The 18,636-nt window shown below is 44.0% G+C and overlaps 1 protein-coding gene across 2 annotated transcripts in view; it reads left to right on the plus strand.

The window, feature by feature from the left end:
- KIAA0586 (KIAA0586 ortholog) overlaps positions 1-18,636 on the plus strand; it is a 637,696-nt gene that overhangs the window by 555,465 nt on the left and 63,595 nt on the right. Inside the window, exons 28-29 of one of the 2 annotated variants that reach the window (XM_086937986.1) lie at positions 1,625-1,764; positions 8,618-8,726. In XM_086937986.1, coding sequence (XP_086794112.1) covers positions 1,625-1,764; positions 8,618-8,726 — 249 coding nt within the window. The remainder of the gene's footprint in view (positions 1-1,624; positions 1,765-8,617; positions 8,727-18,636) is intronic. The other variant, XM_086937987.1, reaches the window with a different exon arrangement.

Genomic DNA, 18,636 nt, shown 5'->3' on the forward strand with positions numbered 1-18,636 from the left:
GACCCTTCCGGGTGAGTAGCGCGCTATACAAGTGTTATGATTGATTGATTGATTGATTGAAAGGGACTGTCACTTTGCCAGCTCTGTTTTGCTAGATTTTTTGGTATAGTCACACAGGCACCCACCTCCGATTGCAGGACTGCTTGGGGATTCTATTCAAAAGGTGAAGAATCCACAGGTAGATGTATCTATCAGAAGAACAAGTTACTTACCTTCAGTAAAGCTTTTTCTGGTGGATACATTATCTACCTGTGGATTCCTCACTGACCCACCTGCCTCCCTGTTGCTTGTCTGCTTATACTGAAAACAAAGCTTGTTGTATATTGTGTTTATTTATGATTATAACTGTGCATATTAATATATATATATGTGTGTGTGTGTAGGTATATATGTTTATATGTATGTAAATCTTTTGTATGAGTTCTGTCATATACTTTTGCATATGGACTGTTAGTTTCACCTTTTCGCCCTGAAGGCAGGTAATAAAATGGGTAGAAACTGACGTCAGCCCGCCAACGAGGACTTCTTATGGCTCTGATGACGTCACATGACTCCGGTGACTTCACCAGTAGCTGCGTGCGAAGCCATAGCATTATGACGTACTCGTCGGTGTGGGAGAGCTGGAAAGAAACGTTTCTATGGAATGCTGGTGCATTGGGATATTCAAAAGCCCTTGTGGCTTACATATCTGTAATTCATAATCCCTTAGGTCTGAAGGATCATCCGTTCAGTGATCGGTCTGGTAGAAAGTCGGGGAAAAATCTATTGGCAGGCATGAATGTTCAAATGCCTGTGCAATCTGTTTGGAAAGTTGCATCTCATCCAGTCTGCTGTTTTGTAGTCTTGGACTGGTGTCCAAGACCTGGAGTGCAAATTTAATATGATGGTGTCTGTGGGGTTCAAAGTACGTACACAGTGTTGCTTTGAAGCAAAATGTGAACTAGTGTTAACCGCAGAAATATCTACAATTATTATAATGTTTTTGGGAATTAAGAAGTTAGGTGATTGAAACTTATAATTATGATGTACCACATGAAGTGCAAAATACACAAGTACTATCTCTATAATGCAGGGGAAGATAAAAAGTAGAGAAATGTATATAAAGTCAAGCTGCATGAACATTGATTATATAGCTTGCGTTTGTGTGTGTGTGTGTGTGTGTATATATATATATATATATATATATATATATATATACATACATACATATCCATACACTCACATTTCTCTCCTTCTGATCTTCCACTACACTGTAGAGATAGTAGTCGTGTATTTCACACTTCATATGGTACATCATAATGCAGTGTGTGGGGACAACTCAAGTTTTTGAATTTGGATTTTTGAAATGTGAAACTTTCCATTGTATGCGGTCTAAGTGGGTGCAGTTGTCACTGAGTAAGAGTTTATTGTAGTTTTCTAAATTAGTGCCTGGCGGAGTAAAAAATAAAGTAAGCCCAGAATTGGACTGAATGGCATTCTCTGCTGAAAACACTATACAAATGGTGATAACATATCATAAATGGGTAATTACATTCAAAACTGTATTATTATTACATCTTTTCCTTTATGAAATTGTGTAATTATACCTTACTCTACTAAAGTCTTGTATACTTTCCTTTGTCAGGCACTGCTCTTGGTGAATCGGCTACTAGTCTGGGTCCATTGAGACTTTGTGAACTGGAGGTAAATGCAAGAACTTCTAAGCAAACACCACAAACAAAAGACATTAATTCTATGTCGATTGCTGTAAAAGACGTCTCTGAGGTACCGAACTACAGTGGCTTTTGTTTAACAATATAGAGAGCATATAATATACTAACACCTTCCATTACAATTCTGTGTGTATTCATCAGCCAGGAGATTCTGATTATGTAGTGAATTTCTCTTACATGATGGGTCTGCACTGTATGGTTTGCAAGAAACTCTTGGTCCGCTCTTGTTGCTTTAGCTGTGGTTTCTCACTTTTGAGGTTCGACAACAAATGCTGCCAAATCCAGACAAGGGCTCCTTGGAGAATTCGTATTCCATCAGTGTCCTTTACCTTTGCTGTCTAGATTAGTGACTATGATATTCGCTCCCAAATCATCATGTTACAGGCGGTTGTATGTCTAAACAACTACTGCCTAAACCACGACTTCCTTAACCACGAGATATTCTTAACCACTACCTTTTTTAGCACGACTTCCTAAACCACGAAATGAAACATCTCGTGTTTGGCCGTTAGATGGCACTATTGTAATTACAATACTTCTTGCGTGAACCACTCGTAAAAAAAAACGGATCTAAATGTACGATGTTATTACTATGTTAGTATGCTTTGACAACGTATACCATTAGCCCACCCCCCACTAATAATCCCTTAATTCTGAGGAGTGACGTTATACCGGAGCGGAGGGTAGTGGAGAGACTCGTGGTTTAGGGAAGTCGTGCTTAAAGAAAGTCGTGGTTTTTGAAAGTCGTGGTTCCGGCTTCGTTGTTCAGGTAAGTCGTTATAAAATCATCGTTGTTAAGGATGTTTCCCGTTACAGGCAGCACCATATGTCATATCAATACACAGTACCTCTGGAATAATGTCCCGGAGAAAAAGATATCCTAGTGCCCTTAACGGGACTTCTCTTCTGATTCCCTGAGGTAGAGATAGCCCGCTCCCACCTCCCCATCCAGGCAGCATTTTTTTGAAAATTGCCACAGGGCAGTACTGTTTTTTTTCTGGAACTTCAGATCTAGACAAGACGTTCACTAGCTTTTATAAAGATTTATTTTCTAAAGGGAAATCCAGCTTGATGCCGTGCAGCATAATGAGTGCTGGATGAGGCGTAAGTCAGCCTGTTTACAAATGTCCATAACAGTTCCAAGTATAAGAAACTGATTTGTACAAGAAACTGCTCTATCATATTCACTTAGCATTGAATATTGATTAGTGTGTAAGAGTTTGTATGTATGTGTGTGACACTAAATTCAGAAGATTATTGTGTAAGTGTTTCTTTGCGGGGAAGGTATTGTACTTGGTAAACAAATCTGTGTAATGAATTGGGTTATTAGTTGAAGGGTGCAAGTACCCACCTCAAGTAATAATCACAATCCTTGTCAAGGTGAAGTCACTAAATTAACTTGATCCTCCTGAACGGTACGGCACAGAGCAGATAGGCTTAATTTGGAGGCTGTTCTAAAAGTATTTATGCAGGACTAAAACAGTAATAAAGTAGAAGTGCAAAACAATAGGAATTAGATAAAAGAGTATAATTTAATAAATAAAATGACACCAACATGACGGAAATCCAATAATGGAATCGAAGATATGATTTAAAAAAGTTTTAAGTAGATCTTGCCCCAAGAAACATAAAGTGCCAATGATAGTCAATGGTAATGGTAGAAGGACCTAGGCTTCATTTGACGCTGACTAAATGGAGTGCGGGTCTGATACACTAACCAGGTTCGTCCTGGTCCAATATTTTTACCTTTAGTCCTAAATGTTCTTATCAGCTACATGAGTACACTTCTAAAACCTCTCCCCCCTCAGGACCTCAGGAGGCATTTAGAGACTCGCTGGGTGGCAGCCAGAGACCAACAGGACGATCCAGTCCAGATCCAGATGCCCCTGGTCAGCTGAGCAGTTGCAGGACAATGCCTCTTATAGCTTGGTGTGTCCCTGTAGCTTTAACAGTAGGTCAGACATATGACTGTCTAAGTTCACTTCTTCGTCCTGCGTATAGAAGGGAGAGCAGGTCCAGTTTTCTAGCCTCTTCTCAGATCTCATACAGCAGGTTGAGTCCTCTTCTGATCTTCCACAGGTCCAGGAGTGTTCTGAAGTGGGTGCCTGGATATGCCACATTTATGTCTGGCACAAGATAGTGAGTGGTCATTACTCACTATCTTACTCCTGGGGTAATGATTCCGGGGGCTAACCCTACCCACTTTGGACATTTTCAAAATGTCCGAAGTAGGCTGTGAGAGTGGGTGGCGGGGTGTGTCCTTCCACATCTAACACTAAAATCCAGTTTTAGGTAGTCCCTCTACCACCAACAAACACAGAGACAGTTGTCTCGTAGGACAAAGATGAACTTTCAGCTACCAGACTGTGGATGAATAGAAATTGTTCTGCCGTTCTTTTCCCCTTCTTTGAAATGCACCCCAAATATCATATCAAAACCCCTAGAAGATCTGCCAAGCAGGTCTTGACATTCCAGCAGGATCGGACACAGTGATGGAGACCAGTTTGGCCCGGGGGGGGGGGGGGGAGGGGCGACTAAAGAAGGGTGGAGGCCTGGGTGTTCGCCACATCTGCTTATGACAGGGTAGACCTCTTTGAAGTTTATAGAGTCCTTGGACCCAGCCCGCAGGTCATCCTGGCCTGACACTTCCCCAAATCCATGGTCAAGCCTTTTGTCCCTTTCCTGGGAGCAACCTCACACCTCATTTACTCCTTTTGAAATGTTAATTACTGGCTGGCAGAAGAGGTAGAACAAAATGCAGCTTCAGCTTCCAGAAACTTCAGGCAGGGCAATGGTCATTTTTAAAAAGTCATCTTTCCAAGATATTTATTAAAAAACTGACTTCTTCTATGAATTTGGCCTGTAATACATATTTCAAAAAGTTCAAAAATTAATGTTTAGGTGTTTACTTAGCCGAGATACCATTTATTAAACTCAATGTTGTATCCCAATGCTTTTCTATGGAATAGCTAACCCAGCTACAGCGGAAATAGCTACATTTTTCACTGTAAGGACATGTTTATCATTAAACTTTTAAATGCCCTACTTTTAAATCCCATGCTCCTTACCCCTTATACGCAAGAATGCCTACTTAGGGATAATTTATTAAAATTTAAAGGAAAGGTTTATGTTGTACATATAACAGGAATCAAAGCTTTATCTTGGAGTTAACTTTAATTCCAGGAGAAACCCAGAACCACCCTACCAGACGCAGCTGGTTAAACTGTCACTACCACACTCGACCGTGAGCTCAGAGATGGAAACCCAATACATCATAGATTACATAACCCAGCCTCAGGTATAACATTCTAGTACAATGTAACAGTTTAGACCTGTCAAAGGGGTTATTATTTTAACAGGTCGGATTTGCAGTGAAACCCTGCACAATGAGGCTATTGGTGGCATTGTCACTGTACCGGATGGCACAATGGGTCCTGAAGTCCACTTATGACACTTATCATGTAGACCCTGGGTACACCTTGGTATTATATACTAGGGCTCATAGGTAAAGTGAATACGCCAGTCAGGTGCATACCAATTATATCATGTTAAAAGGAGGACCACGTGCACTTTACATCTAGTTATCAGGGGTGAAGTTACAGAGATCTATAGCCAGCAAAATGGAGCTCAGGATAAGGCAAAAAAAATCTAGGCTGCAGAAAAGGCAGTTTCCATCAATCTGACATTGAGGACATGCGTGGTCGATGTGTTATAGCCATCATGTGTTATCACACTTTATAACATGATCCTTGTTTGTCAGTATATTATAGTACTTCCATTATTGTATTATTGTCCACTTCTATCGTTGTAAATGGGCGTTCCATCCATGCGTTATTGTTCTAGATGTAATTCCTAATATAATGATATAGGAGACTTGAATTTCCTTTCAAACTTCTGTTTGTTTTATTGCTACAGGTGTAATCTTACGTCATAGTGCACCTGGTAAAAATGGAATTGCTTCTCACTTGGGATGACTTAGTACATGAGAGACTGCCCTGTCGTTCAGGGAAGCACAGAGCAGATGGCGGTCTTCTCTCAAACTGAGAGAAAGGCACGCACCCGTCAAAACACACACTGCACCAGGAGCAGGGAAAAAATAAACCTCTACCTCTTCCAGCTCACAGAAATTGGTTTTGAGTGTTTGCTTATCATTTCCCTCTCATTATTTGATTGCCAAAAAATTCAGCATAGTCAGTAAAGCACCTACATCACAATGAGCACTGTATCCCACCCATGTCCACCATGACCCACCAAATCACAAGTTGCACTAAGCTAAGTTAAAAAATGCTGAGCATTAGAGCACTCGGAAGTGAGGCAGCCCTTCCCAAACAGATAGGGAATGTGTTTCAAAGTCATTGTATTCTGGCCAAGTTGAAATGTGTTTGTGTTGGAAACACTGTGTTGCATAGATGCCAACAGATCAATAACAAAGCAGACAGACCACATGAGCCAGACTCGCTGTTCAGCCAACCAAGTACAGCTTTCTGAAATGTTTAGTTCACATTGTAAATAAGTTGTATTATAATGTTACGCCACGCAAAGTGCTGTTGACCAAAATTTGTTGCATATGGTATGACTCACTTGAAAACATTGACGGTAGTTGGGGGACGTTTGAGGTAAAGTAGAGAGCCATAGCAAAGGAAATGCTCTCAATAGTTCATAAAAAAGATATTGCAATTCACCTAAACTTTTCTGACCTTAAAAAGCCACTTAGCCCTTGGGTTCGTTCCTCCTCTATCTGGTGTCAGAGCTCTTTAGTGACTTTGCAGTATCCTTATAGCATCTAATTGGAGATGTATTATACATTTTGTAATATGGTATTGTATGCGTGAAAACGTGACGGTGGAATGTGTGTATGGTGGGGTGGAACTTTAGTTTAAATGAATAAGACTGGATGGGAGATATGGTTAAGGTAGTTCTTGTGAATGTTTTTTTTAGGTTTTGGACCAACCCCTATTGATGCCCTATCAAACTTAACTTCTCTTTAGGGTTCACAAACATTTTTAGCAAGTGTTAAAACATGAATGCACCGAGTTTACATATGTTCTCCATCGTCAATTTCACAGGTTCACAAACATTAATAGCTCTTTAAAGCACTGGAGCATAGCACTTGGCAGTTGTTTTGCTTAACTCAAAATTGTATGGACTGCCCAGCAGGAGGTCTCCAAGCCCCCCTGATACCCTTTGCATTTCCTCTCTCTTTCTGCATTATTACCTGATATGTTATCATTTGCACCTCATTTTGATGGATATATGACGGTACAACGCGTACCGTCACAACGCATACCTTTACAACGCGGCCGTGACAACGCAAGTCGTTACCACGACTTGCGTTGGGGGGCGCGGATTTCGAATAGTTTAATTTACTATTCTAACACCAGTCCCCGTGGACCCTAGGGAAGGTGTTAGGATAGTAAATTAACTATTTTTAGACCTTGAGCGCCCTCCAGCGCAAGTCGTGGTAACGACTTGCGTTGTCACAGCCGCGATGTAAAGGTACTGCGTTGTGAAAACATCGTTGTAAACGATGTTTACCCATTTTGATATGTGCCCATTGCAACCCTTATATTCAGTTTTATTGCCCATGAAGAGTTTTTGTTACTGAGGGCCAGATGTAGGTAGCCCTTTACTGATCGGAATCGGCCGAAAATACCGATTTTCGGCCGTTTCCGATCGGTAAAGGGCTATGGAGATGTAGGGGCATATATTCGGTAATTTTACCGAATCGTTATTATTACCGAATCGGTAAATTTACCGATTCGGTAATATTTACCGATTTGGTAAAATTACCGAAAATGCAATGTGGGTAGCCAATATTCCATTGGCACATGGGTTTCAGAATCGGTATTTTACCATGGAATACAAATCCATGGTAAAATACCGATTCCTGTGTACATGCACATCTGTGCATGTACACATGTGCCATGTGACAGACAGACGTGCCCTTAGAGCATGTCTGTGTGCCACATTGCACACATGCCCGTTTTGGGGGTGCTAGAGGGTGTCAAAGTGACACCCCCTGCACCCTTGACAAATTCGGTATTTACCGATTCGGTAAATACCGAATCGGTATTTGAATTGAATCCTATGGGCTTCAAGGCCCATAGGATTCAATAGCAAATACCGATTCGGTATTTACCGATTCGGTAAATACCGAATTCTTAAGGAATCGGTAACTAATCCAGATGTTGGTACCTACATCACATTTACCGATTTTGAAATACCGAATCGGTAAAATTCGGTATTTCAAAATCGGTAAATGTGATTTACCTACATCTGGCCTTAAATCCCTTGTAAAGTATATCCTGGCTATTCTTTCTTTCTTCCCCTTCCCTTTCCCTTATTTCCCCCAATTCTTTTCATTATGTATTGATGCCTTATTTTATGACTAATACAATTCTTTTTGAACATTTTTTTTTTTTAATTGTATGGACGAAAATTCACGAAACGAAAAGAAGGTCTTAAATTGAGCCAAACACACTCTGCCTGCAAAACTTAGTGGATTTCCTTTCAGGGGTGTCCACGTTGAATGGAAAACTCATACATTTTGAGGTCCCCAATATAACCTTTGGACCCTTGGAGGAACTATCCCTAAATTTAGCATGATGAAAGGTGGAGTTCTGGGTGCACCTTCCTCTAGGTATGATTGTATTTGGCATTGTGGGGTCAAAGATATTAAGAATCTAAAATCGATATTGATAATGGAGTGAGGTGGCATTCATATCTACCGAACCACGATTGTGCCAATGTAATATAAATACGTGTACACAAAAGGGTTTTTAAAGTTTTAATACATTCATTTCCTCTCTGTGCCTGTTCTTTAAAAAGTGAAACCTTATGGAAATAACATGCATATTTAATGAATGCTGGTAACGGTTATTTATTTTTATTTTCAATGATAAAAGAAAACCCCGGGGATTCGACTAGCAGATCCAAAATCCGCACCTGATCCAAAACCTGCACCTGTTCGTATAATACATGTGGGAGTAAAAGATGAAGCCACTGAACACCAAGGTAAATCCACAATAACTTTCAGTCATTTGGAAATTAACTGTAATTGTCTTCTGTTATGTGTTACCTTACTAAATCCTATCAACGTGAGTTCATAACCAAGAATGCAAACCAAACAGGGCATTAAGTAAAGGAGAGCTGGGATCAGTTGATGGGAAAGATGTCAAGTTAAAAATAATTGTTCACTCTCCTTTGCTTTATCATTTGTATAAAATGTCCTTGTCAAAGTGGGAGATTAAATTCGGAGGAAGTGACTGCTACCAACTTAAACACAATCAACTTAGGTTCATAACACAGTTGCGTTCTGAAAGAATCTCTGCGGCATCCCTTCAAGATATGGCACAAACAGCAGGCTGTCCATAGAAAGTGTGTGTTAATGTCCAGCTTTACCAACAATTCTGATGGATACATCTACTTGTGGATTCCTCACCTTTTGTATATCCTAGTGTGTCAGCATAACACTGAGACTTTTCTCGACAGCTATCGACTTCTGGTGTACGAGAGATGCCCGGCTTCAAGGCATGCAGTACCTGTAACCGACTGATGTCGGTGACGGATCCGCATCGCATGTACCTCTCCTGCCTGGAGTGCGACCATGACCCCAAGTTGTGCTCCGACTGCCGAACCATGGCCCGAAGTCTTTGGGGGAGTGGTCCGAAAGCTCCTCAAGGCCCAGCAGTCAGCTCTGCGTTGCTCAAGGTCCCGGTCGCGTAGGAGGTCGAAGGACCGATCGCAGAGTCTTCATCATTCCTCTTCTAAGTCTTCGCACTTGGGGTCAGCTAAATCGAAACACGAGAAGAAGTCGAAGAAGCATCGTCGCTCTTTGACTTTCCGTCGGCCACATGCGGAGCCTTCATGGTCGACTCCGGCCTTCCCGGGACCATCCCCTGCCCAGCTTCGTCAATTTTAGGAAGTAATGCATGCCATCTTGGGGCAGCCTGACTCTGCCGGCGCGCCTTTGATCCCCGCAGACTCGGCTGGGGGCCCTAGGCCTGTGATGCTGGTTGCTTCTGCCCCGGCACCGCTGTGCCCCCTAAGATCCAGGCCTGGATCCGGATCGGCGCCAGTCGACCTTGTTACACCTCCACCAGCGCTGATTCCACCAGCATCACATCCACAGCCGATGCCGGCTGGACCCCCAGCTGGCTTCTACCCCGGCTTCTGCCCCAATGTGGACACGGAGCCGGACGCCATATCCGGCGCTGATGGGTACTTTTGTCCCTGTGTTCCACCCTGGCCATTTTCAGCCAGATTGGCAGCCAGAGGAGGGTGAGGAAGACTGCGAGGGGTGACCCTTTAAGCGACCAATTAGATTACGATTTGTACTGGAGAGAGGAACTGGGGGATGCCAGTGGTCTGGATACCTGCCCAGACCTAGGCATGTTGTCTCTCCTAAAAAATCCTTTGCCCGGGGAGGCGGGAGGGTTGCTTATGACTTTGATGAGAATACCCCTGGAAGAGAACTAGGATTACAGGTAAGTAACTAATCCTTCTGCATTCTGTCCATCAACTGTTGTTTTTGCATTTGTCGCCCCGAGTGGGACGGGTATGCTCTGAAGTGAGTCCCGTGCTCTCCATGCCACTGGAATCAAGCTATACTGGCTGATGAGGGCTGAAAGCCCGAAACCCATCCTAGGATGCTCGTTTCCAGTCCAGGGAGGACCTGGCTTGGCAGTTCGGGCTGGACTGTTCCCATGGGGCACAGGGTCAAGACTCATTTGCATATGGCTGGGTTCAAACTGGAATTGCATGGTGAGCAAAACAACAATGGATTTAGGCCCAGATCTCTGTACTGGGGTGAATGTATGACATTGCTCTGCAATCTGTCCATCAACTGTTGTTTTAACATACTAGCCAGCGGTCATTTTTCCAACACAAACTGTAGGTTTTCTGTATAAAATCTTTTGTATCCCTAATATAAGAATTGAGATTTTGTATGTGTGGTGCTAGGAAGTGATCAATGTACACAGATGTATTTTCCAAAATGCTGTTTTTGGATGAAACAATCGGACGTCCAGGTGGGTTTCTGGGGTCCTTATGTACCTTTGGCAGTGGGTATAAAGTTGGGATGGTAGGTGTATCGTTCATTAAGAACTGCAATTCATCCCAATTCAGCAACTGGTTATCATACCACATTTTGAGTTTTTTCACTGTAAGTGTATGTACATTCCTAGGTATTTGTCTTGATGTAACATGCAGTGTTCTTGAGCTGTGTTAATCCCTCCTTTGTATAGTCATCTCTATCCATGAGTACTATATTCCTTCCCTTATCTGTGGGTTTTATGATGACCGTTTGACCATTCTGTAGGGTTTTAAGGAATTCCCATTGGGGTTTGCTCAGATTGTGCTATGTGGTTTTTTTTGTGCTTAATTTTAGAATATCATCTGCCACATCTTCCGTAAAGACATCAATATTGTCTCTTGGGAGCTGTGGCAAATATTGTTAGGGGGCTTTAAAATCTGTTTCATCATTGCCCCCTATTTCAATCCCGAATCTCGAATTGATCACTGTCACGTAGTTAGGATCAAAAAGATCTATTACTCTATTACTCCACCCTAGGTGATGTCCCCCTCTTCATCGGTCATGCACAGATTGTCAAGTACTTGAAGTGTATCAATATCTGCCATAGTCAGATTATTGACTGATGGACGTCGATCAGATATCGGTCCACCTGAGTTATTGCTACGTCTAAGGCAGTGTATTTTGTTTAGTTTTAGTTTTCTAGAACATTTGTATAAATCTATTTGTACCTGTGCATAATCCAAGTTAAGATCAGTACAGAAAGAGAATCCTAATTTCAGAGTCTCACATTCTTCTATAGTCAATGTTTTTTTTTAGATAAATTACCGTTAGTTGATTTGGGTTTGCTGCCATTGTTTCTTCTGTTGTGCTTAGCCCCTCGTTCCCATACCGGTGTTTTCTTCTTTGTCGGCGTTCTCGTTGCTTCGGTAACCGATGTTAGCAGCTCCCCATGTGGAAAAGCAATTCCGGCTCCCGCGGGAGGCAGGGAGCCGGCAGGTACTGTGGGGGCATTGGGGCTCCCCCCACGGTCCCAACGAAGTGGCCAGGCCCCGGGGGGATGGGGTCCCCGGGGCCAGAAGAGGATCGGGAGGGGGGGCCACGTGGTCCCCCCCTCCCCCCCCAAAATAAAATTATTTTTTTTTTTTAAAAACACGCAAAGGCCGACCCCGGGGGATGGGGTCCCCGGGGCCATGAATGGCCTGAGAAGGGCGTCCATGCAGCCCCCCTTCAAATATATATATTTTTTAAAACAGTGGTCATGCCCCTGGGGATGGGTCCCCAGGCCGAATATGGCCTCGGGAGGGGGCCACGCGGCCCCCTTCAATTTTTTACAAAAATAGGGGTCAGGCCCTGGGGTCCTCAGGGCCCATAAAAAGGAAAGGAAGGAGGGCCACACAGCCCCCCTTCTTAAAACAAACAACAAAAACATGCGATCGTGCAGAGGCCCCGCCCTCTCCCAGCAACACTCTGTAAACGCCCCCTGGGGCGCATTTTAAGTTGGGGGATAAAGTCCCCTTGAATCCAGAGGGTCCCTGGGGGCCAACTAGCCCACCGGGTATCTCCAGTAAGCGCCACAGGGCTGCGTTGCAGAAAGGTGGTCCAGGCCACGCCACTTTTAACACCACGGGCGCGTTTGCACAGTGAAGGGAGCGGGCGGGCCTGGGATGACATGTGTGTAAACACGCCCTGTGGTTCATTTAAAGTTGGGGAATGAATTCCCCTTCAATCCTGAGGGCCCTTGGGGGCCAACTACGCCACCATGTACCTCCAGTAAGCGACACAGGCCTGCGTTGCAGAGAGGTGGTCCAGGACACTCCCCTTTTTACACCTCTCTGGAACGCAGCTCTGTGGCGCTTACTGGAGGTACCTAGTAGGCTAGTTGGACCCCAGGGACCCTCAGGATTCAAGGGGACTTAATCTCCCAACTTTAAACATGCCATGGGCGTCTTTGCACACTTGAAGGGAGGGGGCGGGGCCTGAGGGGACATGTGTGCAAACACACCCTGTGGTGCGTTTAAAGTTGGGGAATTAATTCCCTTTCAATACTGAGGGCCCTTGTGGGCCAATTAGCCCACCAGGTGCTTCCAGTAAGCCCCACTGCACGTCATTGCAGAGAGGTGGTCCAGGACGTGCCCCTTTTTACACCTCTCTGCAACGCAGCTCTGTGGCGCTTACTGGAGGTATCTGGTGGGCTAGTTGGACCCCAGGGACCCTCCCGATTCAAGGGGACTTTATCCCCCAACTTAAAACGCGCCATGGGCGCGTTTGCACAGTGGTGAAGGTAGGGGGCGGGGCCTGAGGTGACGTGTGCAAACACGCCCTGTGGCGCATTTTAAGTTGGGCACTTAATTCCTCTTGAATCCTGAGGGTCCCTGGGAGCCAACAACCCCACCAGGTATCTCCTGTATGCGCCACTGTGCTGCGTTGCAGAGAGGTGGGCCAGGGCCCTTTTTACACCTCTCTGCAACGCAGCTCTGTGGCGCTTATTGGAGGTATGGCGGTACATGGTGGGCTAATTGGGCCAGAGGGACCCTCCGGATTCAAGGGGACTTAATCCCAGGGGGCATGTTTGCAGAGGGGTGGAGAAAGGGGGCATATCCTTTGTCTACCTCTCACCAATCCCACTGTGTGGGGCTTACTGGAGGTAAAAGGTAGGCTACTTGGCCCCTAAACGACCCTCAGCAGTGAAGGGGACTTCAATCCCCATCCAAGAGTGTGCCATGGAGCGCGTTTGTAGAGTGTTGATCAAAGTGGGCGTAGCCTGGTATGTGTACTTACCAGTGCTGCTGTGTGGGATTGACTCGAGGTAATAGCTTGGGAAGTTGGCCCCAAAGGATGTCCTTGGGGCCAACTACCCCTCTTGTTACCTCCAGTAAGTCCCACACAGTGGGATTGCTAAGACGTCTTCTGAGGCCATGGCCATGGCCCCCTTTCTTTACCACTCTGCAAACGTGCCTCGTGGCAGATTACGGGATTACGGGATGGGGGATGAAGAATATAGCCAAGTTCTGAGCTGGGACGGTGCAGTGAGCTAAAAAACGGTGATGGATCAAGCCCTGATCTTTGGACTGGGTAAGAGTGGTCTGCTTAATTCAGACACTCTGTTCATCATCACCCCCTTTTCTGAATCATTTTTGTCCACCATAAGCGTGGAAGGGTATACTCAGATGTGAGTCCCTAGCTCATTGCACCATCAGGATTCAAGCAAGCCGGGCCGAAGACGGCTGAAATGCCAGAAACCGGTCCCCGGTAGCTTGTTTCCTTCCCAGTATAAGAATTGGCTTGGTAGTTTGGTCTGCCCTGTTCCCATGATGCACTGGGCCAGGGTCAGACTAATTTGCATATAGCCAAGTTCTGAGCTGGGATGGTGCAGTGAGCTAAAAAACGGTGATGGATCAAGCCCTGATCTTTGGACTGGGTAAGAGTGGTCTGCTTAATTCAGACACTCTGTTCATCATCACCCCCTTTTCTGAAACTCAAGTCAGCACGTCGACGAGGGCCCCTTATGGCTCCATTGACATCATGTGGATCCGTGTGCAGAGCCATGGGCTTTATGACATCCTCGTTGACATGGGAGAAATGTCAGTTTTCGTGGAATGCTGGTGCATTGGGATATTCAAAAGGTGAGGAATCCTCAGATAGACACTGAATCCTCAAGAAAAACATTACCGAAGGTAAGTAACTTGTTCTTTAAAAGTTAGGAACACAACACAATAAAATTCACAAAAGAGAGGAAAATGTAGAGTAAAAATGCTTTAAGATCATTAAAGTGGGTTCATGGAAACCTGGTATATAACGTTTTAAGGCAAAAAGCACCTAGAAAAAATAAAGTGCAACAGTTCAAGGTTGACCGGGACCCAGAAACGATTTCACGCTGACCATGATGGAGCAGAGGTCAGATACATTGTGGACCATCTGGTTAAACATTTTGAATTTTGGACTTGATCGCTAAGATGAAAGTCAAAATCTTGAGTGGGGCGTGGTGCAAGGCTGTGGCCGGTGAGCATCCCTTGAAGTCTGATAGATAGTCATTGAGCTCAAGTTGAAGCCATTTGTTTTCTCTCTAAAAGCTCTCAGCAGTACAAAGCTGCATTTTGTAACCTCAGCGGGTGATTCACCAATGAGGTAGATTTGCCACTTCACCTAGGTCCAAGGTTTTCCCCTCTTTTTCGTCACTTTTTTGGAATTCAAAATCCTCAAATAGGGCAAGGGCGGACGCTATACCTAGTCAGTGCTCCTTGAGGCTGAATACCTTTACTGTGAGGTTCCACTGAACCTGGTTTTAGAGCTGCAAAATGCTCTGCGCATGACAAACCTGGTTTTCCTGCCTGCAGAGGGAATTACCTTTCTGGGCAACCCTCAGTACCTTGATGGATTCCTCCAAAGGGCATAAAAATAAAAGTCCACTTTTGTCCAACTGCTGGAAACGTTTTCTTCTGGTCAGTCCAGCAGCTCCGTGCTCTTCGGGGCAGGCCTCTCTGCACTAGGTCTCCCTGCACTCAGGTCTCCAGAGCACGGTCTGGTTCTCTCTGGTCAGCAAGGCCCTGTTGGAGTCCAGAGTTGTTCTGCTTTTTGTGTCCCTGAAGCAGACAAGCAGGAAACAAACCACTTGACCCTTGGAAAGCAGTGCCAGTCCATAGATGCCCACAGGAGACAGGAGTCCTTGAGTGAGTCTTTCTTCTGCAGGAGTCTGGGGTCGTCTTCCTGCATTTCTGCCTTTAGGTGGAGTTCGTCAAACTTGAGCAAAGCTCGATTTCCTTTATTATAAAATCACTGCCATCCATTTAAATGAATCTTTATAATAAGAGATAGTCGCTATTCTAATTGTGTTCTGAAAATCCAGCGGCTTAATAGGAAGCTGAAGCAGCACTGCTGCTTTTATGTAAACGAGTGACAATTTTGGCAGAATCCTCTGAAAATAACATTTAGTTTCAATAACATGAACTCTGTGCTGACACTTGCCGCGTCTTTATGGTAGACTGTGTGTACATTGCCAGTCGGTGTGTGGTATGCAAACATAGCCCTGGCTGCTGAAGATACTTGTACAGTTAGCGATGATGTTGTCTTTCTAAACAAATCCACGTTTTTTCGGCTGTTCAGTTATCACTGCCATGAACATTAACTTCAGGTAAAATTTGTTTTGTTTTTTGTTTTTTTACATTTCAAGGCTCTCGTGTGTTCATTTTTGTGAGACTAGGAAAGCTTTGTCGTCTAAAGTGTCTTCTGTGGAAACCAGAGACCTGAGCTGCTAGGTTGTTCTCTTGAGCACCGTGTGTGTGTGTTTCCCCTGCTGCTGCCCCATTTTGCTCCACAAAATATGAGCTCAAAGGATGCTTGTCACTTGTATTGACCTTTATTTATTTAAAGTTCCAGATTTTCAAAAAACATTGTTCGTCGAAACCAGACCCAAACACTCTCCTCTAGGACTCCATTTTGGATCACAAACCGGTAGGAATCCTCATGAAATACATCACTGAACAAATGCGTCATCATGCAGACCTCGCACAGTTTGTTGCCAACATGAGGGTGTTATACACAAATAAAAGTAATGCAGAAAGGGTCCGCCAGGCTGACGAGAAAGCTTCAAGGCGCTAGAAGCATCTATACGAGTGCGCATAGCATGACGTATGATAGATTGTTCTTCACTCCACTACTCTCTCTCTTCCTGCTTACCTTCCTGTTGTACGGCTACTTTAGAGGCTCAAAAAGCAAGCAGTTATAGTTTCGAAATGGAAACCATCTTGGATAAGGTACCCTAAAATAGACCGCAGCGGGTATATTTAAGAACACATCAGCCTTTATATATATTTTTAGCATGGTTTAAAAAAGAAAAATGTTCTGCAAGCGCAGCCACTTGGCTGGTTCTTGTTTTCATCGGCTCTGGTTGAATGTTATTGTCTTCTGGCGAGTCTCTGGGGCAGAGGCCTGACTTTGTTGAATGAGCCAATTGTTTTCTTTTTGTGCTGCCCATCCAGTTGGCCCCCATCTGGTTCGGCTCAAACTGTTTTCACAGCCAGTGCCTGCTGCCTTCTCTGTATCCCGACACTTAAGGTCCCACTGCTATCAAAGCAGCGCTGTGATAGCTTGTCTGGCGAGGCCTGTGCAGCTGTGACTTACAGCTTGAAACTATTACCTAAGTAATGGCCGCGCAGACCTTGAACTGCCTCTTATTCCCCTCGGTGCCATGTGTACAGTGAACAGCATATATTTCTCTTGAACCGAGGGACTTGGTAGGGCACAGAATAGGGCCTTTTTAACGGCTTTCTGTGCCTTTAGGGCTAATTTTCCCTCTCTACACTTTAACCCTCAGAATCTACATGCATTCTCGTTTCATTTTTGCAGTAGATATGGTTTCCTCAGAAACAGAATATGTCAGAATGCAAATGCTTCAGTGTGGTACTCACCACCTTTTGCTCACTGTGTATTTTTTTTATCCTGTTTATAATTCTAATGAAGGCGGCGTTAATTGGGAACCTGTAACTAGAGGTAGGAGAATTGTTTACGGAAATTATCTGACGAAAAATGTAATTATATTGAAAGTTCCCTGTGTGTCCCAAGTTTTTCCTTATTAAAAAACAAAGCAAAAATCCACTTTGCGGTTTTGTCTCTGAAAAATAAGAAACTATTGAGCAGGTCAAAAGAACATGGGTCTCGTCTCTACATTCTGCTTTGCAGAAAATGTATCCGCCATGTTGGTAGAGGCACCTTTGGAAAACAGATCTCTATCAGATTGACTGGGATCTATCAGTAGGCGGTGTCTGCAATTGGGGCAAAGGAAATGATGTCTGCCAACCCAATGGTATGGTGGGCCACTCGCCGGGGCCTAAGTGACCCTAGTATTCTTATAAAAATAGATCTGTAGATTCATAATATACACGATGTACTTGATGGTCTTGAGCATTTTTGTTCTTTATTCACCTGCTCACAATGGGTCTACACCTCCTCCTCCCATCCCCCAAAATATTACCAATTTAAGTCACCGTCATGTCGGCTGTTAATACTCAGAATAAAACCCTCTTCCATTCCTCTTTATAGTCGTAAAGGTAGTCTAGGACCTGTCACCTTTTCTACCTCGCTTAGACTCTCACACATGATCTCTAAACAACCACTGTCCATGAGTAGATGAAAAAGCTCTTAATGTCCACTTTATTCATAAAAAGATCCACTGATATGGATGGTGTAGGCCCACAAATTCGTAGACCAGGCCAGCAAGACGAGTATCCTGGAGTCTCCCAAAAGGACATCAACTTTAATTAATGAACCATCACATTTGTATGAAGCACCACTCCCACCCACGTGCCACTTTCCACAACCTTGGTTTATTTTAACACTCCAGCTACCTGATTATTGTGCGAAGGGCAAGCTACAGAACATCATCTATTTCTTTGATTGGCGCGTTAATCCAGTACCAGTCTCTTCATTCAAGAGCTCCTTATGCTTTCTTTCTAAATGTGGAATTTTTTACTTCTAAAGCCCCGTAAAAGAAAGAAAGACACATTTTGACAAGAACAAAACGTCTGGAGAGTTTGCCACTTGAATAATCAGTTGCCCACCATTATGTAGATGGTTTAGTTCCTGTTGTGTTATCTAGAGATCGAATTTCCTTCTCTTCTAATGGATGTCCTCTGCACTGGAAAACTCGGAACCAGTTGTGAAACTTTGTTGTAAAACTATGAAGCTAGGACAAGAAGACATTGTGTTATATCTAGCACTTTGGAGAGACAAGGGTCCACTATGTCCACTGCCCCTTAGGTTTAATTCTGTTTTTATTTAGGCTTGTATAGCAGCATTAGCGAATTTACATCACACTGTGAATCATTCCTGTCACAACAACATTGTTTATGTGCAACGTAGACTTAGCAATGTAAAGAAAAACAAGCCCCTCCTCAA

This window comes from Lissotriton vulgaris, chromosome 9 (genome assembly GCF_964263255.1).
Source record: "Lissotriton vulgaris chromosome 9, aLisVul1.2, whole genome shotgun sequence".
NCBI classification, from domain to species: domain Eukaryota; kingdom Metazoa; phylum Chordata; class Amphibia; order Caudata; family Salamandridae; genus Lissotriton; species Lissotriton vulgaris.